The sequence below is a fragment of the Indicator indicator genome, chromosome 28 (genome assembly GCF_027791375.1).
Source record: "Indicator indicator isolate 239-I01 chromosome 28, UM_Iind_1.1, whole genome shotgun sequence".
Taxonomy (NCBI): domain Eukaryota; kingdom Metazoa; phylum Chordata; class Aves; order Piciformes; family Indicatoridae; genus Indicator; species Indicator indicator.
In genome coordinates, this window is record NC_072037.1 from 1,095,739 (window position 1) to 1,123,408 (window position 27,670).

The following is a 27,670-nucleotide window of genomic DNA, read 5'->3' on the forward strand; positions in this document are numbered from 1 at the left end:
GGAAGGTCCTTCCTTCTTTACAGTTAAACTCCTTTTGGTGCCTGCTCCCCACCTGAAGATCATCAGCCCTGCCAGAGCAAACTGTGAAGTCAGAAAGCGAAGTCTGAAATGTCAGGCACAGAGTAAGCAGCAGAAAGAAATGGATGCCTGGAGGGGACACAGCACATTTCTCAGGTGTGAGTGAAGGAAACAAACAAGCAGAAGGCAAATTCCCAGCAGGACCTGCCAGAAGATGAGCCCAATCCTGAGGACTTCTCCTCCCAGCTTAAAGAGAGAAGAACCTCATGACAGCTCTGGCCAAACTAAGAGACCCTCTCCTCTTGGGTATCTCACAGAAGATGGGCAGTGCACAAGTGCTGCTCCACACCACTGAGCCAATCGTGGAACAGAGGAGTTTGGGTCTGAGGAACCTGGCAAACTAAGAGCTTCCCAAATTCAGACCCCTTTGCTCCCCAGAACCCCAACCTAGGTCTTGAAGAGGGAAGGAGAAAAAGAAGCAAAGCTGTGGCATTTAGGTGCTCCAGATGTACTCCTCTCCTTTTAATGGAGCACAGAGTACCAGACAGAAGTCAGCCTGTGAGCAGGCACAGCCCAAACAGCAATCCTGAGCTCACCACCCTGTAACCATGTCTAAGACTCATGAAAGCTGTGGCTTCCTCCTACAAGTCACTGGAGAAGGGGGCTGCCCAACCAGCTCCTCTTCTCATGGACTTTAGGGCTTGCTCTTTCCAGCCATCAAAGTGCTGCCCTGAGCCCCCTGCAGGGAAGCTGCCAGGCAGTGCCTATCACACTCCAGACAGCTGCACACAAAGCCTGAGGGATTGGGTTAGCCACTTCTCATGTCTTGGGACTTGCAGCTTCTAACACAGCCAGGTAGGTGGGACCTTGGTTTCACATCTGCTCAACAGCAGCAGTGCAAAGAGGACCCTAAGGCTCCCCACTGCACTGCCACACCAGAGGACACCCCTGTGCCCTCCAAGGGCTTCAGCTGCCTGCTTGCAGCTGAGCAACTCCACCCTCCTGAGCTCTGCTGCCACTGTGACCACAGCCCCAGAGCACTCTCCTGAAAGCAGGACAGACAATTTCCAAAGTAAGAATCTGCTTCAATTTGCCTCTGGGATGTAAATCCCAAATGAGAAACGAACAGGTTGGCACCAGAAGCTGGGGATTGTCCAAGAGGCACCAAACCCTCCTCCAGCAGCCAGCTCTGTGCCTAGGGGCAGCAGGAGCAGCAGAGCACCGGCCGTGGTGGCCAGCAGAGAGACTGAGGTGGTTTTGGGTTATGAGGATCTCTAATTGCATTTGGGGTTAGCCACTAAGTGTGAACCTTGAAGGACCCATGGCCTTCCTAGGCAGAAGATTCAGCAACACAGCAAGTAGTGTAATGCACTGCAGGTATCAAAGACATTCGTGCTACCAGAGGAAACCATTGCAAAGCAAATGGGAAGAGGTTCTTTGCACTCAATCAGGAGCACTTACATTCAGAAGGATCTTTGAGCCCATGCACTTCTTTAAGCTTCCTTCAAACCCCAGTTTGCCACAGCTGATGATCTTTGTTCCCCTGAAAAATCGTACACCTTGGGTTGGCCTTGGCCTTGGCTTAGTTTGAGGGTATTGAGAAACTCTGGAACTAAATTTGGGCTGCAAGGGTTCTCAGTGGCAGCTGGCAGACTCCAGTGAGCTCAGTGGTGGCTGACAGACATCTCAGCTGCCACCACTTGCTTGCTTTTCCTGGTCTCTAGCTGCTGCGGTTCCTGTAAGGTTGGTGTTAAAACACAAATGGGCTGCTCTAGAAGTTGGAGAAGCTCTGATGTACCAAATTCACAGAGAAGAGAATTTGCACTGGGAATTCAGGAAGGAAGTTGTGCTGTAAAAAAAAACCAAAACAACAAAACAAACAAACCCAAAACCCCAAGAAATGTAACAAATGTCAGACATTTTCTGCCAGGAACCACTGCTCTGGACTTGAAACCTGACTTACCAGCACCAGCTAACAGGGGAAACTCCAGCCTGGGAGTGGACACAGGGGAAGAACTTTTGGGGTTTAAAATGTTAAAAATGAACTAAAAATACAGCCTTAAGGTCTCCCTTCCTAATTCTTCCAGCTACTGCTGCTCATAAACCACAGCTGCCCTGCTGGTGTGGCAAGAAGGCTGCAGACAAAGTCCCTCAAGGTGCAGAGTTAAGTCAAAGGAGCAAAGTCCAGCGCAGAACTGGGGGCTGTTGGCTGTCGTCTGATTATCCACGGCAAGATGGCCCAGGGGGACAAGAGGAAAGGTAGGGATGGAGGAGGAACAAAAGAAATAAAACCCAGAAACTTCAAGTCACTTTAGATCTCAGCTGCCTGAAGACTTTAGAACATCAGCCTCCCATTTGTCTGCCCACTTGAAAACATCAGAGAGTCTGCAAGTCCACACACTAAGGTAGGGAAAGCAGCACAGGCCTGGCAGAGGGCTGTGTCTCTCTCTCCTGTGCTCAGCTTTCCTTTCCAACTTAATTTTTAGATATATTTATATTTTTATATATATATATATATAAAAAAGCACTTGGTTTCCAGGGGCATTCATAATGAGGTCCACAGTGTTTAGAACTTAAAATTCTTTTTTTTTTGTGTCTTTTTTTTTCTTTGTTTGGAACAGTGTTTGAAAACTTGTTTTTGTTTTGTTTGTTTGTTTGTTTTTAATTCAAAAGTCTTAAAGCATGTTGGACTTCAGAAACATGAGTTTGTTCATGTCTTCTGGACTGAGTAGCCTTCTCCTTTTGATCAAGAGAGCCTGCTCACACATATTTACACATTCACTTCTGGCCCCCACAGCAGGCACTGCTAAGAGCCAAAAGGCCAGCTTGGCAAGTTTCGTGTGCTTTTGGGTCACACACGACCAGTACTGGAACAGGTCAGGGGTGGCCTGGAAGAGAGGTTCCTGCAAGTAATCGTAGACTTCATTTTTCCCGAACCAATCTTCCTCCTGAGCTGCCGTGGCCTCCCCTGCCGCCCGAGGCTTCTTGGTTGAAGGCTCAAACTCTGTTTCCTCCACCCAGGACTCCTTCACCTCGTTGATCAGCTCGCAGACCTTGCCGATGATCTCCTCGTGCTGGTAGGGCGGCACAGGCCGCAGCTTCTGCTGGGGGTCCAGGATCATGGCCACCTTGTGTGCCGAATGCACTTTGAAGTTCTCCTTCAGCGCCTCCAAGAAGAGGTGGCAGAGCTTGCTGACCACGCCGGCGTCGTTGGCCTTGGAGGTGAAGAGCTTCTCCAGCTTGACGTAGGTGGGCAGCACCAGCTGCAGGGTGGGCCTGCTCTCGTTGCTCAGCTCGATCACCGCCTGCTTCACCGGGGCCAGGATGGCTGCCAGGTTGCTCAGCAGGTGCTTGTTCAGGTTCTGGATGAGGTTCATCTTCTTGGCTCTGCTGTAGAACTCGCAGATCTGCTCGTAGCGCTCATGGACCAGCAGCAGGGAGTCGGTGACCGAGTTCCAGCAGGGCGGGGGAGAGGTCTCCTCCAGGGAGCCGAAGGTCTCCTTGGAGAGGCCTGTGGACCCCGCCAGGTCCTCGCAGACGTTCAGGAGCTCGATCACCTCCAGCATGTTGCGGGCCTGCAGCGTCCTCTTGTTGAGCACGCTCTGCACCACGGCGTTGAGGGCGCAGGCGGAGCAGCGCAGGCACATGCCCGCCTTGGAGAAGGCCGAGGCGTTGACCCTGCAGTCCGTGACGTAGACCGTCCTGATCTCCGACATGACGAACTCCGACAGCACGTTCTGCACCCAGTGCGGGATGAAGTCGCCGCTCTCCCGCAGCTCCACGCCCTTGATGCCCAGCACGTAGCTCTTGATGTGGTTGCCCTCCACCTGGTAGGCCGTCAGGATGTAGCAGGAGTCGGGGCCCACGCTCTGCGAGTGGCAGGTGACCCCGATACCCAGGCAGGCGTTGCTGCCCAGGGCACAGGTGACCTTCACCTTCACCTGGTTGTACATCCTAGGCAGATGCTTCAGGGCCAGTGTGTTGAAGTTGCCCAGGATCTCGGTGACGGAGAAGGCTCCGTAGCGAGCGCCGCTGTCCACCAGGGTCTGTGCCAGCTTGATGAACTCCTTGCCGCTCACCACGCTGAGGGCCCCCAGGTCGGTGCACATCACCCTGAGCAGCCTCTCGGCGATGTTCTGCCTCTCCTTCTCCGGGATGGTGCTGTTCCCCACCGAGCCACTCGGCGGCGCTGCAGCGGGACACAGGGAGGGACAGAGAGCAGCCTGTCAGCGCTGCTCCTCTGCAGCATCAGAGCGGGAAGGCACGAAACCACCAGGTGGAACGTGCCCAGACGGTGCAAGACATCCCCAGCCCTGCATTTCTTCCCTCAAGGGCTTCTGGAAGAGGAACCTCCAGGTCCTGCTGTAGTTAAGAGCAGCAAGGAGCTTAGCTGTGTGCTCTCCCTGCTGTGGGGACTGAGACAGAGCAATGCCATCTATTCCCTTGTGCCTTCACCGCTGCCAGAGGTGCCTCTAACCAGTGGCACCTCCATGGTGTTCACTGAGGAACAACCCATGGAAGTTGGATTCCTGGTCCAGCTGCAAGGCTGCACAGCTTTCCAGTTCTGTGACTCCAGCCCTTGCCTTGGGGCAGTCATTTTAAGAGGAGATGCACACAACTTCCTCCCCATCACAAACAGTGCTGAGGACCAAGTTTCATAGATTCATAGAATGGTTTGAGTTGGAAAGGACCTCAAAGATCATCCAGTTCCAACCCCCTGCCATGACCAGGGACACCTCCCACCAGCACAGGTTGCTCAAGGCCTCATCCAGCCTGGCCTTCAACACCTCCAGGGAGGGGACAGCCACAGCCTCCCTGGGCAACCTGTGCCAGTGTCTCCCCAGCCTCACTCTCAACAATTTCTTCCTCATCTCCAGTCTCCATCTCCCCTCTTCCAGCCCAAAGCCATTGTCCCTTGTCCTGTCCCTCATCCTGGCACTCCCAGCCCTTGTCAAAAGTCCCTCCCCAGCTTTCCTGTAGCCCCCTTTAGGTGATTCCTCTGAACTCCAGCCACCCCACTTTCTGTGGCTGATTTTGGGCAACCTGAATGTCTCCTCTGGCCAGACCACCACACAACAGCACTACAGGTTTGTGTCCCCACACCCAGGCAGCCCAGCTCAGGCGCTGTGACTGACCTCTCCATGTGATGAGGACAAGCTCACAGGGCAAGCTGAGGCTAAGGCCAGATGCTGCCTGCCAGCACAGGGAGTCATGCCCATGGCTCACCATGGATTGGTGGTTTAACCCCAGTCTGGGAAGTCTGACCTGGAATCAGCAACTTTTTCCAGGAGTTCCCAAATGCATCTGGAGAGAGCCCAGAACAGGTTGCCCAGGGAGGCTGTGACTGTCCCCTCCCTGGAGGTGTTCAAGGCCAGGTTGGATGAGGCCTTGAGCAAGCTGGGCTGGTGGGAGGTGTCCCTGCCTGTGGCAGGGAGTTGGGACTGGATGATCTTGAAGGTCCCTTCCAACCCAACCATTCTGTGAATCTATGAATCTTCCTCCCAAAGCTTTCCAACCACCTCCCCAGGGCTCCCAGTAGGTTCTGCACATGAGTGCTGCTGCAGTGGGAGCTCTGCTCAGCTCTGCAGGGTAGCACAGGAGCTCTGGGTGAAATCAAGTACAGCTGGGTGAGGCCAAGGGCCTTGGGCAGTGCCCATCCCGCTGCAGCCTCTTTGCCTGTCAGCCAGAGGCTCAGCAGGCCTGGGGGGCAGGAAGCTCTGCTACGTACTGTTGTTGGTGTTATTTCTTTGGAGCTGAGGTTTCCACTTCTCTTCAACAGCAGCTAGAGGTGACCTGGGCTGGCTAGAGGCAACGTTGTTCTCATTGTCAGCTGTGGGGTAAAAGACAGGAAGGTGTTAGAAGCACAAGAAGAGAACACTCAGAGCACAAAGAAAGGGATCAGGACCCATCTGCTTAGCCTTTCCTTCTGGTTCCCCTACAGCCTACGCTCTTTGCAGCGTTTGAGCAGTTGGCAGTGAGACAGCAGAGGACCCTCAGAAACCTTGAGAAGGGCTTTGGACTTGCAAGCCATCATCTCCCAGCCTCTGGCTGAGATGCCACTGGCTTGTTTTGTGCATCAGAGACATTGATGCCAGCAGCACACCTGGAGAAGTGCCTGCCCACCAGCTGAAGGTCCTTGTGCAGCCTGGCCTGTGCACTTTGCCTTCATTTCAGACCTGAGGCAATGTAACCAACATTGACCCTTCTTTAGCCTCCCTGCCTCTTCCTACACTGCTGGTGGCCTCTCTGTTCTTCACAGTTCAGCACTTTGTTTTTCAAGCTCTGCTCAACTCCTCTGTAGCTAAGGATCTTATTGCATCCTTCATGCACAGCTTCCAGGGAGAGCAGCAAGCTCCTCTGGGGTTGCTCACTGCTGCCTCAGACTGCAAACAAGTAAGAAAATACTCGAGTCTCTGGGCTGTGACCAAAGATTGCTCCTTCCTATGGCTGCAAAGATACAGCTGCCCAGGGGGCTTGGACCTGCTGGGACAGGGACAGAGCAGGGACATGAAAATGGCCATGGGGCTGGAGCACGATGACAGGCTGGGAGAGCTTGGGGCTGCTCAGGGAGGAGAAGGCTCCAGGGAGAACATAGAGCTGCATTTCAATATCTGAAGGGGGCTAAAGGCAGGCTGGGGAGAGACTGTTCAGAAGGGGCTGTGGGGATAGGTCGAGGGACAATGGTTTGAAAGTGGAGCAGGGCAGAGTTAGGTTGGACATCAGGAGGAAGTTCTGCACAGGGAGAGTGGGGAGACACTGGAACTGGTTGCCCAGGGAGGTGGCTGAGGCTGTGTCCCTGGAGACATTCAAGGTCAGACTTGATGTGGCCCTGGGCAGCCTAGGGGAGGTGATCTAGTGGAGGTGTCCCTGCTGACTGCAAGATGCCCTTTGAGGATCCCTTCCAACCTGATGCATTCTGTGACTGTCTTTGTGTTCATGCTCCCATTGCTGTGCAGGTCACTGGGCTCAACTCTGCCAGCCTGATGGATGTGTCAAGGACATGCAAGGAGGAGCAGTGAATTCTGCATTGTATCCATATTCTCTCCTCTCCTGTGCTCCAAGAATCTCCCCACCCCCTAGAGGGAATTTGCTACTTCTGGGTATGCTTCACTATGAAACTGCTCTGCAACAGGCTGTGAAGCAACAAGGAAGTGCACAATGAACAGAGGTGGAAGATGAAGAAGGATGGAGAGGCTGATGACCAGGCTGAGCAGAAGGACGGAATTAAATCCAAAGAAGACTGAACAGGCCCTTTGCTGACCACATATGGGTTCAGCTTACCTCATTTTGGACATCACAGAATCACAGAACTGTTAGGGTTGGAAGTGACCTCAAGGATCATCCAGTTCCAAACCCCCCTGCCATGGGCAGGGACACCTCACACCACATCAGGTTGCTCAGAGCCACATCCAGCCTGGCCTTCAAAACCTCCAGGGATGAGGCTTCCACCACCTCCCTGAGCAACCTGTGCCAGTGTCTCACCACCCTCATGGGGAAGAACTTCTTCTGGATGTCTAATGTATATCTATCTTCCTCCAGCTTGAATCCATCCCCCCCAGTCCTATTACTAACCAACACCCTAAAAAGTCCCTCCCCAGCTTTCTTGTAGCCTCCTTCAGATACTGGAAGGCCACAAGAAGGTCTCCATGGAGCCTTCTCTTCTCCAGACTTAACAGCCGCAACCCTCTCAGCCTCTGACCTCCAGCTCCAGCCCTCTGACCATCCTTGTGGCCCTTCTCTATCTAACATCTCTGTCAGACACACCTCTGGATCTGGCCCTTACAGCTCCTTTTGCACTGGATGAAAAACTGCCTCAAGAGTGGAATTCATTCTCCCAGGCAGAACCAGATGCCTCTTGTAGCAGAAGATCCCTCACGCTCTGAGCTCACCTGGAGTCAATGACTTCATCTCCACTGACTATAAAGGGAGTCCAGGTTGGCAATATCTATGGCCTGGGCACACTGCATGCAGGGAAATGCAGCCAGCAGAAACTACAGGAATGCCTCATTAAGGCACACACAGAGCTTTGCCCTGCAGCCCAGGCTGAGCTGCTGCTGGACAGAGCTGGGGGCTGCCCATCAGAACAAACAGGAGAGGACTGAGTTGCTCTCCTTCATGTGAGGCAATGGCCTGGGAGAGAAGGGAGACCAGCAAGGAGCTAGAGATGATGTGATGAAACTCCAGTGCCCTCCTACTTATAGGCAAGTCCACTCAAATCAGAACAGCTCTGCAGAGGACCTGCAAGGGCACTCACAAACCTTGCTGATGGACAGCCACAGCTTTAGGTCTGGGCACTGCACTGGCCACAGGCTGGATCAGTACCTAAGAGCAATCCAGCATATGAGAGAACCAAGCAGAGTCAGTAACTGCCTGCAGGTGTGCCCAGGGAATTCCCTGGTGCTGGGTGGCACCTGGGGAGCACTGCCATGCTGAGGGCTGCAGCACAGGGCAGGGCACACCCACTTTGCCCCAGCATTTGCCTGGGGCTCCTGAGCTCATGCCATCACCATCCTCAGCTCCAAGCACCTGTGGGCAGGCAAAAGGAAATGCTGGATGTAACCTACTGGGAAATGCTGGATATTGCCAACTAACTTTGTTCAGAGTTCAGGCCCTTCCTTGTCTTGCTGAGGTGTGGGCAGAACCCCTTTGTACTTCCTCTCCCCAGCTTTTTATCCATTTCATCATCATGGGGGATTCACTGTGCACAAATACCTGCTGGCATTCAATGTGGCATGAATGAGATTTGTGCACTTCAACCTCATCTTCCCATTCAGGCAGCCTATGATGTGCACAGGACATGGTTCTTTCATTTCTCTTCACGCCTCCAATCCCTTAATCCAGGTTCAGCCCAGCCACCCTCTCATTTTTCAGCTCAGATTGTAGGAAGGGCTTTATGTGGCAGCACTCAGGCTGAACAAAGTGCTCCAAAGGGAGCCCAGGCTGTACATTGTACACTGTAATTACAGAACAAATTCCTCTGCCTGGTGCTCTGCTGTTCTTTCTGCCTTCCAGCAATCAATTTACATGCTAATTGCTTCTTCTCACTGTGGAGCTGCTTTATAGAGCTATAATCTCTCCTTATTACCTCCTAGCCTCAAGGCACAGCCCTCTGAATGACTCAAGATCCAGGACGGCACTGGTTGTGCTCCTGGAGGCCAGCAGCAGGTTCCTATCTTCAGTCACTTGTGAGAGAGGCTCAGTGGATGCACCACATTTAGTTGGAGGAGATGAGCTCTTGGCATCAGTCATGACAAACCATGGACTCCTGAACACATTAGCTGAGGGAGGATTTGACTCAGGTGGACTCATTCATCTCTGCATCCCCATAAGGAAACATTCCTTGAGCCAGGCATATGAATCAGAGACTTGTTGCAGCTGGAAAAGCCCTCTGAGATCACTGAGTCCAAGCATCAACCCAACCCCACCCTGGCCACCAAACCATGGCCCCAAGTGCCATGGCCACAGGTTTCTTGAACACCTCCAGGGATGAGGACTCCACCACCTCCCTGGGCAGCCTGTGCCAATCCCTGACCACTCTTGCAGCAAAGACATTTTTCCTCATCTCCAACCTAACCCTCCCCTGGCACAATTTGAGGCCATTTCCTCTTGTTCCATCACCTGAGACTAGGGAGAAGAGCCCAACCCCCACTTCCTTTCAGGGAGCTATAGAGAGCAATGAGGTCTCCCCTCAGCCTCCTCTTCTCCAGGCTGAACACCCCCAGCTCCTCCAGCTGCTCCTCCCCAGCCCTGTTCTCCAGACCCTTCCCCAGCTTTGTTGCCCTGCTCTGGACCTGCTCCAGCCCTCAATGTCCTTCTTGGAGTGAGGGCCCCAAACCCCTGCTCTGGACACAAACCTCTACCATGCCAGTGTTCCCAGTATGTGGATCCTGTGCCACCAGTTCTGCTGACTACTGCAAGGTCTCTGTACCCCCAGACTCCAGAGATGTTGTGTTGATGCTGGAAATCCCCAAGCTCTGATAGGCTAAAAGGCAGCAAACTGTGACCCGAAGAGCTGCAGGCCTTGTGTCATCTCCACTGCTGCTCTCCTTAAATTCAACACCCAGAAGCAGACATCCACCAAAGGTCTCTGTAGCTTTCCCACCTCTCCGTTTGTTTTGCCCTCAGCACACAGCAGCAAACATCACAATGGTCACCCCCAGCTGCACAGCCCTGGAGGAAGGCAAGCACCAAGCACAGAGATGCCACAGCAGGGGATGGGCTCAGTGAGGCCTGCAGAAAGCACTTAAGAGCTGGACAAGATTGCTGTCAGTGAGACAGCTCAGAGGAAGAAGCCAAGGAGGAGACAGTGACTTACAAAACAGAGCAGGAGGGATGACGAAGCAGAGTTCAGCTGGGTTGAGGAGAGGGAATTTACCTGTGAATGGATCTCTGCTGACATGAGTCAGATCACCAATACCTGCTCCCTCCAGCCTTGCTCTGTGTCCAAGGCAACCCAGGTGAGCAAGGCCAGAGGCCATGGGTCAGTTGTAAGGAGGAGAGAAGGAAGGGGCTGCAGACAGCACTAGCTTAGAAGTTTCAACAGGTCACACCCTGCAGCAAACTGCCACTCCCCACCTGGGCACCACAGCCATGGTCCTTCCTTTGCAGCTCCTCTACTGTCACCAAGAGCTAGAACTCAAAATGCAGCCTTTCAGCACCAGGGAACAGAACAAGGAACAGGATGGTCAGGATGCAACTGTAGGCAAGCAGAGACTGCCACCAACAAACAGCAGGAAGAGACCCCAAGCCCCCAGAGTGATGGCAGCCACTGCCCTGAGCGCAGCCTCATGATGTCCACTCACTCCACACCAACCAGGCAATGCTCTACCTGAAAGCACCATCCCACAAACTCACCCCACCTCGACCCAAAGCACCTGAAATGCCTCCTCACATTGCAAAGGTGATCAATAAAGTGGCTGCTGAACCACCCACAAGGCCTGCAGAGAGACTCCCCAGCGAGACCTGGGCTAGAGCCACGGAGCTGTGCAGCTGAGGAGCTCAAGGGACGCTCATCAGTGTCAGGGCTGCAACTAAAACCACAAGATGGGAACTTCAGCTGGAACTCTGGTTAGAACTGGGATGCATCCAAAGCAGGGAGAGCAGCAGGATGAGGGAGGGGATTCTGCCCCTCTGCTCTGTTCTGCTCAGACCCCACCTGCAGCACTGCCTCCAGCTCTGGGGCCCCCAGCACAAGAAGGACCTGGAGCTGCTGGAGAGGGTCCAGAGGAGGCCACAGAGATGATCAAAGGGCTGCAGAACCTCCCCTGTGGGGACAGGCTGGGAGAGTTGGGGCTGTTCAGCCTGCAGAAGAGAAGGCTTTGTATGCCCTTTGCTCTGCTTGGCAGAATGAAGGCAGAGGATGGGGTGATCTACAAGAGAAAACCAGACCTCATATACAAGAAATAGACCTTAGAGCAGCCTGCCAGTACCTGAAGGGGCTCCAGGAGAGCTGGGGAGGGACAGGACAAGGGACAATGGCTTTGGGCTGGAAGAGGGGAGATGGAGACTGGAGATGAGGAAGAAATTGTTGAGAGTGAGGCTGGGGAGACACTGGCACAGGTTGCCCAGGGAGGCTGTGGCTGTCCCCTCCCTGGAGGTGTTGAAGGCCAGGCTGGATGAGGCCTTGAGTAACCTGGGCTGGTGGGAGGTGTCCCTGCACATGGCAAGGGGGTTGGAACTGGATGATCTTGAAGGTCTTTTCCAACCCAACTTATTCTGTGAATCTATGAATTGCTGAGAAAGGCTTTTCCTCCAGCCATGTGTCCTTTAGTGCCACTCAGGCCTAAGACTGAAGTGAAGGCAAACTCAAGTCCTGAGCCTGGGTCTCAGGACAGCAGCTTCCTGCCAGAGAACACTGGGCTGGCAAAGGTGAACTGATTTGGAAACCTGGGTTAAATCACTTCAGTTTTCATTTAAGAGGAGAAAAAAAAAATAGAAAAAGAGTATAAAAATAATCCTGGATCTACATTTTGGAATTCTCTGGATGCTGCCTTGGAACAGCTTGGCCTTTGCAAAGGTGAAGTTGCCTCTTCTGTGCTGAGCTGGAAAAGGTGGCTTGGAAACAGAGCAGTGGAGCAACTGCTTGGATTGTTCTTTTGAAGAGAGATGAGAGGGGCAGAAACACAGCTGCTGAAGTATCAAACTCTTCTTCTGAGAACACATTTCAGTCCTGTGGACAACTCCAGGAGCCACAAGCACAGAACAAGACTTGGTGTGGGTAGAGGCTCTGCTGCCCTGCCAGTTGTTTGGCCTCATTTGCTTCAGTGAGAACTGCCTCTCTTGCAGGAAGGATTTCATCTGCTGTAGGAGTGTCCCATGGATGGCTATGCCAGGAGCAGGCCCTAGACAGCTGTGGGCAAGGGCAGTGTGCAGTCTGGTGTGGGCACTCTGGTGTGCTTGGTGCTGCCGCAGCACCATTCCTTTCTCCCTAAGGACAGGAGTGCTGCTTATGGGATCCTGTGAGCCTTGCGTTGCTGCAGCCACTGCTGTGTGCCCCAGCCTCTGCAGGTGCCATCAGTGGGGCTTTGGAAAGGGTGAGCACAGAAAGCTGGACTGACAGACACCAGGGGCAAGGTCAGGCAGCAGCAACAGAGAAGCTGAGTGCCTGCTGGAAGCGAGTCGAGGTGCCCAGCTTACCTGCGTGGGACTGCATGTGCTCCAGGAGATTGTTATAAAACTGGAACTGGATTCCACAAGCTCCACAGGTGTAAGGCTCTGTTTGGGAGAGATCAGTTCAGAAGAATTACACACAGTATGCAGGGAAGCAGCACAAGTGCATGCTTCAGTCTGTACAGCAGCAGGGCAGTGCCTCCGGGCCTGGGCCTCGCCTCAGCCCTTCTGTGCCTGGCATGGCAGCTCCTTAGCACTGAGCCCAGGGGCTGTGACTTGGGCAGGTCTTAGGGCATGTCACTGCTTCCTGGGCTGGGCCTGGCATTGTCACCTTACTGCCCTGGGAGGGCAGAGGGGCAGCTCCTGCACTCCTGTGTGTGTGTGAGCTCAGGGGAGCTGCAGCAGGGGTGGAGGGCTGCAGGCTGACCTAGCTGATGCCTGCTGCAGGCTGCTCCAAGCACAGCCTTGTTCTGGCTAAGCCTGAGAGCAAAGCAGGCTGAACTCATTTCCAGTTCCAGTCCAGTTCCAGTCTCTGCTGCCTCTCCTGAGCAAGACAAGAGCACTGGGTTGTGCAGAATCCTGCTGCTCAGCAGGGTATGGAGAAGTGCCATGGGGAGCTGAGGGGGGTGTGTGGGGCTGTGACAGTCAGCAGGTGCAGTGAGACTGGAGACTGCTGAGTGCTGCTGGGCTTGGTGGCAGAAAGCCACTGGGGTAAGCAGAGATGGAGGGGGAGAAGCCCAGGAATCAGAGCTGAGCCAGAAGGCTGAGAGCAGAGCAGGAGAGCTACACTGCCAGAGTAATGTGGATGAGCTGGAGTCAGGACAGAGGTGGGTGCAGAGCTCCCTCATGAGCTGGAAGAGACCTTCCAGTTCTGTCCCAACAAGGAAGGTGGAAGTGCATTTTTTCCACTGGATTAACCTAGCAGCAAAAGTTTGCAGTTGCTTGGTTCAAACAGCATTAGTTGAGTGCCTCAGCTGACAGATGCAGGATCAAGCCAGAGGGGCTGAAACTGTTAACTCTGCAGTTGGCTCCTACCCCTCAGGACAGATCAGTTCACTGCCACCATCTCCTCCTCCTTTTGTCTCCTAAGAGCAGAATGGACAAATGCAAGTCTGTGGCACATGAACAACTCTGCACACAATGCCTGGCACACACAGGGCAAGGTCTGCTGCTCTAATGGCTCAGCAACCTGCAGCTGCCTTCAGAGGGGACAGCTCTGGATCACTGAACAAGCACCAGTAGCAGCAGCCAGGATGGAGGCACACAACCATGGGGAAACAAAAGCCTGACTTAGCTGCAAGCTGGGAGAAGTCCATCTCAGGCAGCAAACCCCAAAGCTCACCACATGGCTACAAGAAGCTTGCAAGGAAAAACACAGAAAGAGCCCAGGAGTGGTTCATGTAAGCGTTAGAGAGCCAGAGAATCATGGAATTGTTTGGGTTGGAGAAGCCCTCGAAGATCATCCAGTCCAACCATCAACCAGCACCATCATGGCCATTAAACCATTCACAGATTGCATCAGGCTGGAAGGGACCCTCCAAGGGCATCTTGTCCAACCCCCCTGCAGGCAGCAGGGACACCTCCAACTAAAGCAGGCTGCCCAGGGACACAGCAAGTCTGATCTTGAATGTGTCCAGGGATGGGACCTCAGCCACCTCCCTGGGCAACCTGTTCCAGTGTCTCCCCACCCTCACTGTGCAGAACTTCCTCCTGATGTCCAACCTAAAACCATGGCCCCAAGTGCCATGGCCACACATTTCCTCAGCACCTGCAGGGATGGGGACTCCCCCACCTCCCTGGGCAGCCTGTTCCAATCCCTGACCACTCTTGCAGCAAAGAAATTTCTCCACATCTCCAACCTAACCCTCCCCTGGCACAATTTCAGGCCATTTCTCCTCCTCCTTCCCTTACAGGCTGTGAGGTGAACCACCCTGCACCTCTGCTCTGCAATGATGGAGTCAGCTCCATCTAGAGGAGCAGGACCCAATGCTTTATTTAACTTGCTGTATTGGCTTGTGATGCTACTCCTGTGTTTTTCCTGCGCTGAGGAAGTTTGGGAATACCCTCCTTAAGTAGCTGTGCCTGTGAAAAAAAGGGAAGACGTGGGCAGCTGAGTGCCACAGGTGGAATTTCAGGACCAGGGGTACTAAGGTGGTCTTGGCTGCTCCTGTTGAGATCAGTGGGGAAATGGTTGTGGCAAAATGGACAAGAGGTAAGAAATTGGTTTAGATTTATGTTGTAATTATCAGAGAATAGAAGACCCCACCTGGGCTCAGACCTCCCCTCCAGCCTCTCCAAGTCCCTCTGCATGGCTCCCATCCCCTCCTTCACTCTTATCAACACCACCACTCAGCTTGGTGTCATCTGCAGAGCTGCTGAGAGTGCCTCAGCCTCACTGTATCACTGACGAAGACACTGAACAGCACTGGTCCCAGGTGGGACCCCTAAGGGACACCACTTGTCACAGGTTCCTCTGGAGCCATGCCAGCTCTTGCTGTGCTCCCCACTCCTGCCACTGCCTGCCACACAGAGGAGCAGACCCCAGCTCTCAGAGATGGTCCTCTCTGAAGCTGCAGTGCTCCCTCCAGCAGCCTGAGGATCACACTGTGCTGAGCCAGGACGCAGATGCTGATTAGCTCTTTGGAGACAGAAGACTGGGAAGTCTGGAAGGAGAAGAAAATCACTGAAGATGCTCTGCCTGCCAGCAGAGAGGGGCTGCACTGCAGCCAACTGAGCTCAGTGCACTCTGACTCCTTCCCCAAGTTCTCCCACAACAAAGGGACTTCCCTCTCCTGAGCCACACAGAGCTAACACTCAGAGGTAGTTCCACCACTTCAGACCTGTTTCCCCAGGACTGTTATTAGAGACTTTTAATAGTACTTTTAACACAGCCAGGGAACAAGGCTGCAGAGCAAGGCAGCAGCCTGCAGAAGCCAAGGCAGCAAGCACCAGCCCTGGTGCTTAGGTTAAGTAAATCACTCCAATTCCCAAGTTAAATCTCATTGCCACATCTAAGCCAGAGAAAACAGCAGAGCCTGGTTGGAGGCCAGGAGTGAACACGAGCTGAGAGCTTTTTCCAGCGAGTTCCAACAGCAAAGAGCCTGAGCTGATGGTGCTGCAGTGAAAGGCAGCAGCCAGCTCAGCTGTGCAGGGAGCAGGCCCCCAGGCAGTTCTCTGCTCACCAGCACAGACCCACATTTCAACACTTCTGCCCACAGTCTGATGAAAAACAAATGCAGAAGAGCTGCAAGGGAAGCATTTGAGTGTTCCCCCCCAGTGTTTCCTCTGGCTTTAGCTGGAATAACAGAGAACTGCAGAGGAACTGCATCTTCCTGCAGAGCCATGGAATAAAGTGTTGGAAACAGCAGCAGGCACAGAATCAGAGAATGGTTTGGGTTGGAAATGACCTCAAAGATCATCCAGCTGCAACCCCCTGCCATAGGGGTTGACATCTCCCACTAGCCCAGGTTGCTCAAGGCCTCATCCAGCCTGGCCTTGAAGAGGGAGGAGGCAGCCACAACCTCCCTGAGCAGCCTATTCCAGAGTCTCACCTCCCTCCTACTGAAGAACTTCTTCCTCAGCTCCACTCTAACCCTGCTCTGCCTCAGCTTCAAACCATTCTCCCTTGGCCTGTCTCAGACACCCTCAGCAAAAGTCTCTCTGCAGCCTTCCTGCAGGATCCCTTCAGGTCCTGCCAGGCTGCTCCAAGGTCCACCTGGAGCCTTCTCCTCTCCAGGCTGCACACCCCCAGCTCCCTCAGCCTGTGCTCACAGCAGAGCTGCTCCAGCCCTTGCAGCATCTTTGTGGCCTCCTCTGGACTCTCTCCACCGCTCTGTGTCCTTCTGCTGGGGACAGCAGAGCTGGAGGCAGGATTGGAGGTGAGGTGTGAGCAGAGCAGAGCCAAGGGGCAGAATCCCCTCTCCTGCCCTGCTGCCCACACTCCTCTGGCTGCAGCCCAGCACACAGCTGCCTGCTGGGCTGCAGGAGGGCACTGCTGGCTCCTGGGGAGCTGCTCAGCACCCAACACCCCCAAGGCTTTTCCTTCAGAGCTGCTCTCAACGAAAGAACTTTTCCTTTCTGCTTTGTTTCTTTTCCTTCTTCAAATCTCACAATGTCCCTCATCCCTCCAGGCCCAGAGGGGGTATAACAGCAAACTCTTCATTTAACCAAGGAGTCATCCACAGCATCCAAACCAAGAGATCAAGGCTGAATCCTGCTACAGCCATTGGGTTAGAGATGGGCATTGTTGTACCTGAGGCTTTCTGAAGTCAAACAAAAAGTAGGACAACAGAGAGACCCAAAAGCCTGGGAATTAACAGAACCCCAGCATGGTGGGGACTGGAAGGGACCTCTGGAGCTCATCCAGTCCAACCCCCTGCTCCAGCAGGGCACCCTCAGCAGCTTGCCCAGGAGCACAATGCCCAGAGGGGGTTGGAAGCTCTCCTCAGGAGAAGACTCCACAACCTCTCTGGGCAGCCTGCTCCAGGCCTCCAGCATCCTCACACCAAAGAAGTTTTTCCTCCTGGGTTCCAGTTTGTGCCCATTGCCCCTTGGCCTGTTCCCTGGGCACCACTGACAAGAGTCTGGCCCCAGCCTCTGGAGTCTACTCATTAGATATTGATCAGTGCTGGGAAGATCCCCAGAGAATCAAGAATTATTATGCTCTGAGAATCAGAGCTGCACTCATCCACCAAAAATCCTCCCCTAAAGGTCAGATCTTCCCAACAGCACTCCAGGCAGATGGGCTCTGTGGTCACTGGGCTGCAGAGAATGAGCAGAAGAGCCAACAACAGAGGAGGAGCAAGGGCCCAGTGTTTGCTCCACACCCAGCTGGCTCCATGCCCACCTGCATGGTGCAAACAGCTTCTTTGGCCCTTCAGCTCTTGCTCAGCACTGAGAAGCTGTGTGGTTGGACCAGGTGTGGTCACATACCAGAGTGCTGCAGGGCCAGGCCTGCAGGCTCCAGCTGTGCCTGCTGGAAGAGGAAGGCAGTGAGCCCTCACCACTGAGCACCACACCTGGATGTGCCCCTTTCTGGGGCTCTCTCCTTGCCATGCTCAGGCTGCTCATCACCAGCTTTTGCAAGCTGGTCTTCAACTCCTGCTTGGCACAGGAAACCCCTCCCTGAGTCAAGACTGAGTGCAATGACCACCAGCAAGATGGTTAACAGCACTGCAAGGAGCCACTTCCACCCAGCAGGGTCAGGTCATGTCTGTTTTCTGGACCTTGCTTAGCTCATCAGTGAATAACCACAAGCTTCAGGAGACCTGAGACCTCTGTGTTGGCTGCCTGTGGCCCAGAGGCAGCAGGAGGAAACCATCTGCACATTTTAGCAGATTATTCTTTTTAAAGCACCACAAAACTTCCAGGTCTCATCCAGCAGCAGGTTTAAGGGGCTGTGGAGACTCCTTCCCATTTAGCAGAAAGGACGCTCTCCCAGTCACCAGGGGGGTGACAGCTGAGGAGTCCTTCTCCATCCACTCTGTGGCTCCATCATGCCCTGCTGGGAGATGGACTTTCTGCTAGGAGATGGCCTTCCAACACAAGCACAAGGCAGGGCTCACCCTGCAGAACAGGAGCTGCTGGTTCTGGGCAGGAAGATCCCAGGTTACCCAGTAAGGACACCAGGCACTCACTAAGACAAGGCCAGGGGCTGGGCATAGGCAACAGGCATCTGAAATCCAACATCCTCCATTCCAGTTGTCCAGGACTCCCCACAGCACTGCATTCAAGTTCATCTCAGGTGGCTTTGGTTGCTGACCTTGATCTGCTTGCCCTCCCCCTCCCTCCCACCTGCAGTTCAGGATGGGGCCAGAGGAGAAGAGCACAATGTACCCAGAGGGTGGCCTGGAATCCTGCTGCTCTGCTGCCACTGCCAGCGAGCCTGTGCCACAGAGCTCACACCCACAAGGAGCACTGGCTCAGGGCACTGAGCTGTTAACAAGGCCAAGCTACAGCTCTCACACTGCTCAGCTGGGACCTACATTCACCTCCCAAACCTGGGGATTATTCTTTGCAGCAGCAGGAGTGTGGTGGCAAGCAGCAGATGGGAGTGGGGAGGATGGCTGTGCCCATCCTTCTGTCATTCTCCAGCACATTAGCACCAGCTGCCTCCCTGCCTGTGCACAAGCTGCTGGCTGGAGCACAGAAGAAGCCAACAAGGCCAGAATTACTCCCAAGAGTTTTTATCACACATGTGAACACTTAGCTGAACAGTCTGTCCCTCCTAATGCAACACAGCCCTGGGAAGAAGGAAAATAGGGAAGTGAGGACATGCCACCTCCTCTGAAAGGAGTTACTGAGAGCTCTGCTTGGACACCCAAGCACACAGATGCTTCCATGGCCTCTCATCACCAGTGCCAGTCACAGTCTGCCCTGGTGATGCTTGCTCAGGCTGCTGACAGTGAGAACACTGAGCCTGACTCCTGAGAGCAAAAAGAAATGGCTTGGTACAAGAGCTGGAAGAGGGCACTGAATGGGACACAGGAAGCAGCACAAAGATGGAGTCAAGGGGGAAAACAGGGCTGGGGAAGAAAGGAGGGTGCAGGACAGGGAAGGGGAGACAGGGAAGATGTTTATGCATCCTTCTGCACCAGTCTGGCTTGCAGGAGTGTGTCAGCTGCTTCCAACCAGAGCCCAACCCCCCTGAACCCATTCCAGAGAAGCTCACACTTGAGTTCCTCAGGCTTTCTGATTCCATGTTTAGGTGAGCACCTTGCAACTCCCCTGCAGCCTGCCAGGCTCTGGACTAAGCCACTAAGCCAAGCTGTGCACATGGTGCAGACTGAAGCACTTCTTGCAGTGAAGTAAGATGAGCAAAATGACGTCAACCTCACCACTCCATTTGTAAGAATGTCTGCCTTGCTTTGCATTTTCCTGGGAGCTTTTATCAGAGGCTGAGAGGTGGTGGGCAGGGAGAGGCTGAGAGGTGGTGGCAGGGAGAGGCTGAGAGGTGGTGGCAGGGAGAGGCTGAGAGGTGGCACAGCACAATGGGGCAGAGCTTCACAGCAGTGCAGACAGAGCTGAGCTCTTGGACTGTTCAGTACAGCCACTCTGTACTGTCTTGGCAGTGGTTCATGGAGCCCCTCCCAGCCTACAGGTTCACTGCCACTCCTGCAGAGCTCAACAAGAGGTTTGCAGCTAGGTTTGACAGTGCAGCTCCCTTGGCTGTTTGATCTGAAGGAGGAGAATTCTGTCCTTCCTCTGCAGGCTACACCGGGCTTGACAGGAAGCAAAAAGGAGCAATCTGAGGCTGCTGCTTTCAAAGGGCCCCAGAGGAGTCAGGAACCCAAATGGTATCTTGGCATTTGAAGATGTGCACTTCAAGACTTTCAAACCCTTCTGACAAACCACTCACACCCCTCACAGAAGACAAGCCAGGAGGAGCAGAGCTGCTGAGAGGCAAGTGTCCAGGCTCAGAGCAGCGAGTCAGGCCAGCAGCTCTCAGCTGCTCTGTGTGGTGTCCACCTCATTGAGACAGTCTTGGCCAGCCCCTAAGGTCTCCTTGCCTGCTGTTCCCCCAAGTGGAACAGAACTGAAGAGAACAATGGCCTGAAACAGAGAGACAAGCTCACCTGATGGGTTCTGCTTACATCTCTTTTCTTTAGGTTTTTCTGTCCCCGAGTGAGCAGCTGTAATTGTGGGGAATGCTTGGATTAGTACAGGATTGCTCCCCAGAACACAAATGCAGCAGTTCAGTAACAAATCACATTTCTTCCCATTCCCTATCACCCACAGGGCTTTCCCACACCACCTCATTCATTTTTAACACGGTTCATTCCAGGAAGCCCTTTGCTTGCTTCAGAGGCAGACACAACCCCTCCCAGCAGACGCTGTGTAACCTGCTCCAGGGAGAAATCCCTTGCCTTACCTGTCCAGCCCATGATTTGGAACTCTTGAGTGACTGTGGAATGGAGAGAGCCAGCCTTTTGTGCTGGTGTGCTATTTATTATGGCATCAAGCAGCCATAATTCCATTCATCAGGGTCTAGCTCTTTATGCTCCACTTAGAGAGCACAACAGAATGGCCACGTCCCACTTGCAGGCAGGCAGGCAGGCAAGGCACAGGGGCAGGATAAAGAACATCTCAGGAAAACTCTGTAAGTGCTGAACCAGAACAAAATTGTCTAGGCTAGTGGTTGGTTAGTAACTCCCACTTGGACTTAAAGTGAACTCCAGAAGTGGAGGAAATCCTCCTTCTTTCTAGCAGATGTATTTTGGTCCCCTCTCTAAGCATCTGGCATGCTGTGACCTTCAGGTACTGACCTCACAAGCAGCTGGGACTCTGCTTACACAGAGGTGTAAATCAATTGCCAGGTTGAGCATCACTGTGGTATGCAACCTGCTCTTTTTTTCCCAGTCCCTACACTTCCCTTGCTTCTTGCAAACAGCTCTGCTTCACCAGGATTTCACTGATGCACAGACAAAAGAACAAAGTACTGCTGGATCTCCACCCATGCTTCCCTTTCTCTTTGCTCCCCACTGAAAACCCTGGGAGCAGGATCTCCACCACCACCTCTTTTGCAGGCTTGGAGTGCCAGGAACCCTGGGGAGGAGGGAGAAAAGGGCACTACCCCAGGTGGGGCAGCTGCAAGCTTAAAGAAGATTCCCCAAATATCTGCACAGTGCCTGCTGGCAGCTGAGTCCTGCTGTGGAGAGGGACGTGGTGAGCAGCAGCAGGAGGGAGGGACCACACTTACCACTGGAGTTCTGAGAATTGCTGTTGGCTTCTTCAAAGTTGTTTTGCACTTTGCCTTCCACTCTCCTGCTGAAAGCACTTTCTGCTGGGTGGAGAAAAGAGCAGGGATGGTGACTGGTCAATGCTGGGTGCAGGACCATGCAAACAGAAGGCAAGACAAGCTGCTCCTGTGCCACGGAACTGCAGCCCCTGAACACAGCCTCCTTGTGGAGGTAACTGGGCCAGGTTCACTGAGGGTGTAACAGGAAGGGATTTTTCTTGAGTGCCTTCTGGCTGAGGTGGCCTGGATTGGCTCTTGGGGAGCCTGACTGAACCAGAAGGGTCATGGCTTCCTCCCCTGCAAAAAACCCAACCCTTACCTTACTCTTCCTCAAAGCAATAAGCAGCTCTTAAAACTGTGACCAGGTCTGGGCCCCACCACACCACTCAGTGTGTCACCTACAGAAGCACTGAGCCAGCCCTCCCTCTGCTTCCCTTCCTACCCACCCTCCCTCTGCTTCCCTTCCTACCCACCCTCCCTGGCATGTGCCAGTAGAAGCCTAAAGGCTGTCTCAGAGCCTGCCCAGGCTGTCTGGGGAAGTTCTGGTAGATCACTTGCCAGCAGTGAGCTTCCCAGGCTGAGCAGGGAGCTCTGCTCCCCTGCAGTGAGCTGCCAGCCCCTGCCCTTGGCACTTCACTTGCTGCCCACATAGTGCAGGGCAGTTTCCCAGTAGCTCCTCCAGCCTGCAGCTATGGCTCCTGGTCCTGGCAGCAGCTACAGAGCCCTGAAAGGCCCCAGGACAGCTGAGGTGCCCCCCAGCCTTCTCAAGCTGGTGTCCCTCCTCACAAGATCAACAGTTCAGGGTGAGGTCTCATCTCACTTCAGCCAGCTCTGCTGGGCAGGTGGATTTACTGTGGTGGCTCAAAGGGTAACCTAGAAGTAAATAACTGAAAGGTGAACTGGCCAGGGCAATGGGTATGGCCTGTGCTTTATGCTAGAGATTCCAACACAAGGACTCACTTGTGGAGCCCACAGTCACCCTCTGGGTTCATCTGAACACAGCTCTGGAAGGCTCTGCTGGCCTCAGCCCATGCAGATTGTCCAGGGATGGAGCTGGGGGACAGGGACTGCTGAGCATTGCTGCCAGGTTGTTATTTCAGTATCTCTGCAGACCCCTGGAGGCCCCAGCACTGCTGCCACGACTTCCATGAAGCTCCCTGCAGCCTCACATCCTCCCTGTGCTGGTGTGGCTCAAACACATTGGTTCTGTGTCTTATGGCTAGAAGAGACCTGAACTGCAGGAAGATCATCAGTTTTGGTCCAGCCAGTCCTTAGTGGACTCTTCCAAGCCCTAAGCAGGCTTCTCAAATTCCTGACTCTTAAAAATGCAGGAAAACTTTGGAACCAAACCAAGTTAAAACACGAGAATCACATGAAACAGGGCTGAAAAGGAACTGGAGACATTACCTAGTCCACTGCCCTTGGCAGAGAAATAACTGGAATGAGAGGCCTTAAGTAACCAGAAAATCACAGAATGGCTCAGGGTGGAAGGGACCTCAGAGGTTATCTACTGCAACCCCTCTGCCATGGGCAGGGACACCTCTCAGCTAGACTCAGCTGCTCAAGGCCTCATCCAGCCTGGCCTTGAACACCTCCAGGCAGGAGGGAGCCACAACCTCCCTGGGCAGCCTGTGCCAGAGTCTCACCACCCTCAAACTGAAGAGCTCCATCCTCAGCTCCAGTCTAACCCTGCTCTGTCTCAGATTCAAACCATTCCCTCTCGGCATGTCTCTAGACACCCTCAGGAAAAGTCTCTCTGCAGCTTTCCTGCAGGATCTCTTCCACTATTGGAAGGCAGCTAAAATCAGAAAGCACAGAAGGGAAAAAGGGACCACAACAAAATGGATGCAAGACACCCAGGTTCAGGTTGTGGCTTGTGTCACAGTTGGCAGTGAGCTGGAGGGCTCCCAACAGGTTTGGAATAAATTTGCATGCACCTTTTAAATTGTGTTTTTTTCAGTCAAGTTTGGCAATGAGTTAAAAATTATTTAATTCATCTGCTTGGTCTTACTGTGTCCTTCCCACACAGGAGAGGGTAGTGCTACAGGTTGTTTCTCTCCCTCTCTCCTTGTACCTGGCCCTTTTGCAAAGCAGAGTAATCTGTGCAGACCAAGGAGGTGCCACTCATCAAGGGGCTGTGCAAACACTGCCAGTGCAGAGGAGCTTCACTGCCTCTGGCACCAGCCAGCTCCACATGGAAGCTCTCATGGGAGGTGCCCCTTCTGGAGACTGTGCTATGGTCAGTGCCTTTCTACCTCAACATTAAGGAGCTGCTCAGATTGCTCTGTTCAAGGCACTGCTTTGAAAGCCACCATGGAAATGATGCCAGCAGATAGACAGGAGAGGAGCTCCAGGTTAGAAGGCCAATCTGCCAGGCTCAAGCATGATGTGATTCCTTCCTCCATGCACAAAGAGAAGAGCTCCAAGTTTTTACCCAATGTTGCTGACACTTTTTGTTAAGCCAAGGTGGGGGAAATATTGCCTTCAGAAAACCATCTCCCAGTTGCTGCTCAGCTGGATCTGGCCTCAGACCAGCGGCTTCCAATTCTCCCACTTCTGGGAGAGGCATGAACCTAGAAGAAGCTGTTGCCAAGTTTAAGGTTTCTCAGCCTGAACTCCCAGCTTGGTTGAACTGGGTGGACCTCAAATTAGTATCAAAGCCGTACAAATGGTGAAGGGGTGCAGCAGGAGCATGGAATCCTAGGGCTCACCAGCTTGAAGCAGCCAGGCCCTGCTCTGCAGCACTGCCACCTGTGGGTTTGTGAGACCTGATAAAAAGCGTCCTTCCTGCTGCAGCCTCTCCCACCACAGCCACTGCTGCTGCTGGGCATCTCTCCATGCCAGGCACTTGAAGGGTGTTTAAACACCAGCTGATGGACCTTTTTCTGTCCTGAGGTGGAGCATGGATCTCTCAATCCTATGGATCTGAGTGCTTCCCTGCTGCCTGGACACATGAACTCTACAGCTCTCATCCTAGTTATGAACAGTTATTTTTCACTGCTCTTTGCTTTGTTGTTTGGTTTTGTTTTTTATTTTCTTTTTTTTTTAAGTCCTTTTTGTTTAAGGTTTGATCTTGTGTGGAAGGAGGAAACTGGGACTATGGGAGGATCAATCTTAAGTCTCCTAACACCTCTCTAATGGTTCTGTAGCGTTAATCTTGCTGCTGCAGTCCAGCTTCTCTCTTGGTTGCTCCTGTGGGGAGTGGGGCACTCCCCAGCACTCCACTTGACTTCCTCAGTGTGGTAGTTCCAGCCCTGCAAATAGCACCCTGAGGGAAACAAACTCTAAATGCCAAAGGAAGCTGAAAACCAAACCAAACCCTCCAGACTATGCCAGCCCTTGTCAGGAAGCTCTCTCCAGTTTGTGACACCAGGATTTGAAACAGGGTCTGTTGTACCTTGTGGTTAGCATGATGCTCAGAAACAATCAACTGGGGAAGAGGTTGTCACTGGGAAGAGGTTACCAACACCTGCTGCTGAAGGACAGCTTTATACAACCACAGTGTCAGGGGTTGGAAGGGAGCTCCAGAGATCACCCAATCCAAACCCCCTGCCAGAGCAGGGTCACCCAGGGCAGGTCACACAGGAAAGCATCCAGATGGGCCCTGAAAGTCTCCAGAGAAGGAGACTCCACAACGTCTCTGGGCAGCCTGCTCCAGGCCTCCAGCACCCTCACACCAAACAATTTCTCCTCGTGTTGAGGTGGAACCTTCTGGGTTCCAGCTTGTATCTGTTGTTCCTTGTCCCACTGCTGGTCACCACCAAAAGGAGGCTGGTCCCTTCATCTTGACACCCACCCCTCTCACCCTTCTCTTCTCCAGCCCCAGGGCTCCCAGGCTTGTATCTGCAACGCGCCAAAGGGTCTGAGCCCTGCGACTGCTCCTGGGAGCAGCTTTCCTGACAGCCATGGATGGAGCAGAGCGAGGCCAGGAAGGGAAGGAAGCCAACCCAGGGCAGGACTGGGCAGTTGCTGGCAGGAAGGCAGGTGGTACCTGTGATGGCCTTGCTTCCTGGGGACGCAGAGTTGGGGGCGCGGAACATCTGGGCCTGGGAGGCAGGGGGGCCGGCGGCAGGGCTGCGGTGCAGCAGTGCGGAGCAGCGGTTGATGGAGGCCGGAGGCTTCTTGCTGGACTGGCTCCCCTGGGTCTTCACTGCCACGAAGAGTGGAGATCGAGAGAACTCTGGATGTGAACACTCAGAACTAGTGCCTGGACAGTCAGTCAGCCCCCAGGCCGTGTGCCTGCTGGGAGGGTTGCTCTCTAACACAGCCACGCTCCAGGCCCTTGCCTGGGGACCTGTGGCGGCTGCGGCTGTGCCGAGCCCGCGGCACCAACCTGCTCTGCTGCTCGCCCCGGGGACAGGCTCGTGGAGCTTGGTACTTCCCTTCCACACCTTTCACTGCCACCTGACCAACCCAGTCCTCCTCCAGCAGTGTCACCGCCCCAGCCAGGAGCACTGTTTGATTGCCAGGGCCTGGCTGGGTCACCTGCATCTCTGTCCTTGTTCCTGTGCACCTAGAGCTTGCCAGCAGGTTACTCATGTGATACTCAGAGCTCTGAGGAGGGATGTGGTAGCTCTTTGGTACCTGAGCCTACTCCAGCAGCATCAGCCCCCCCAGCCAGGAGCACTACTTGATTGTCAGGGCCTGGCTGGGTCACCTGCATCTCTGTCCTTGTTCCTATGCACCCTGCCAGCAGGTTACTCATGTGATACTCAGAGCTCTGATGAGGGAGAAGCTTACATCTTTGGTACTTGAGCCTACTCCAGCAACATCCTTTGTCTTGTTAACCAAACACAAAGGAAAGGAGGCTGCTGGTAATGGAGGGGAATGAGGAGGCAGAGTCCCCATCCTGCCAGACAGGAGAGGCCCTTTGGCCCCTATCTCCGGACAGGTTCTGTGCCATGTGGAGAAATTCTGCAATTTCTGGGATGTGTCTTTGAGAGTCTCTCCATTTTGGTCTCTGCAATGCACAGTGAGGATCACCAGGAATTCTCAACGCCAAAAGCCACCTGAAGAACCTTCAGAAGGACAGCCTTTTGTCCAGGCCACAGGGATAAAACCAGCAGCTACAAAAATGGAGCAAGAAGCCAACAACTGCCTTCATCCCTCAGCAGCTGCTTCCATGCAAATGTGAACATGGCTCCCACTCCAACCACCTGCCAGGGAGTCTGTTGCCTTATCTGCAGTTACCTGAGGAAGATGTGGTGAGGGCACACTCCTGGCCCTGGACTTACCCAGCTAAAACCCATTCTTGGTGGCTTTTCTAGCCCAGCCATGTTCCAAATCCTCTAGGTTTTCTCTGGGCTCTAAACACATCATCTAAGAGCATCCCAACAGTCCTGCAAGTGTGACTCAATCAGTGCCACCTGCCAGAGCAGACAGAGTCTGGAGGAGGACAGGAAGACAGCTCTGAACCCTCCCCCCACACCCTTCCACACAGAGACATTTCCAGAACTAGGACAACAAATGTGCCTCCCTGTGTTTGGGAAGCCTCTGACACTCTGCTTGGAGAGAGTGAACAGCCCAACAGAAACAGCACAACAGATTCAGAGACTCACAGAATAGGTTGGAAGGGACCTTAAAGATCATCCAGTTCCAACCCCCTGCCATGGGCAGGGACACCTCCCACCAGCCCAGGGTGCTCAAGGCCTCATCCAGCCTGGTCTTGGACACCTCCAGGGAGGGGACAGCCACAGCCTCCCTGGGCAACCTGTGCCAGTGTCTCCTCATCTTCACTGCAAAGAATTCCTTCCTCATCTCCAGGCTCAATCCTCTGCCATCTCAAAGCCATTGTTCCTCATCCTGGCACTCCCAGCCCTTCTCCAAAGTCCCTCCCCAGCTCTCCTGGAGCCCTTTCAGGTACTGGAAGGCTGCTCTGAGGTCTCCCTGGAGCCTTCTCTTCTCCAGGCTGAACAGCCCCAACTCTCTCAGCCTGTCCCCACAGGGGAGGTTCTGTAGCCTCTAATCATCTCTGTGGCCTCCTCTGGACCCTCTCCAGCAGCTCCAGGTCCTTCTTGTGCTGGGGGCAGCAGAACTGGAGGCAGTGCTGCAGGTGGGGTCTGAGCAGAGCAGAGCAGAGAGTCTTTTAAAAGAGGAATAACCCAGCTGTGAGCATGTGAAAAAGCCCCTGCTCATCATTACCAACAGGGAACTTCTGCAGGAGACATTTGGCATTAACAATTCCTGAGAAGCCTCCAGCAGAGCTCTTGTCCAGACAGCACGCATCCTGCAGCACTCACCAAAAATTGTCCTGCAAGGTCCCACTGGCCCTGCAGGATGTGAGTCCTTGGTTTTAGCTCATTTGCA

General features: G+C 53.7%; 1 protein-coding gene across 1 annotated transcript in view; it reads right to left on the bottom strand.

Annotated features, from left to right (window-relative positions):
• Nucleotides 1-2,693: 2,693 nt before the first annotated feature.
• Nucleotides 2,694-27,670, bottom strand: part of ZNF618 (zinc finger protein 618) — a 166,998-nt gene continuing 142,021 nt past the window's right edge. Inside the window, exons 13-18 of the mRNA XM_054393217.1 lie at nt 25,356-25,544; nt 21,326-21,409; nt 20,202-20,258; nt 12,655-12,732; nt 5,747-5,848; nt 2,694-4,207 (exon numbers count right to left, since the gene is read on the bottom strand). Of these exons, the coding sequence (XP_054249192.1) occupies nt 2,694-4,207; nt 5,747-5,848; nt 12,655-12,732; nt 20,202-20,258; nt 21,326-21,409; nt 25,356-25,544 (2,024 nt within the window). The remainder of the gene's footprint in view (nt 4,208-5,746; nt 5,849-12,654; nt 12,733-20,201; nt 20,259-21,325; nt 21,410-25,355; nt 25,545-27,670) is intronic.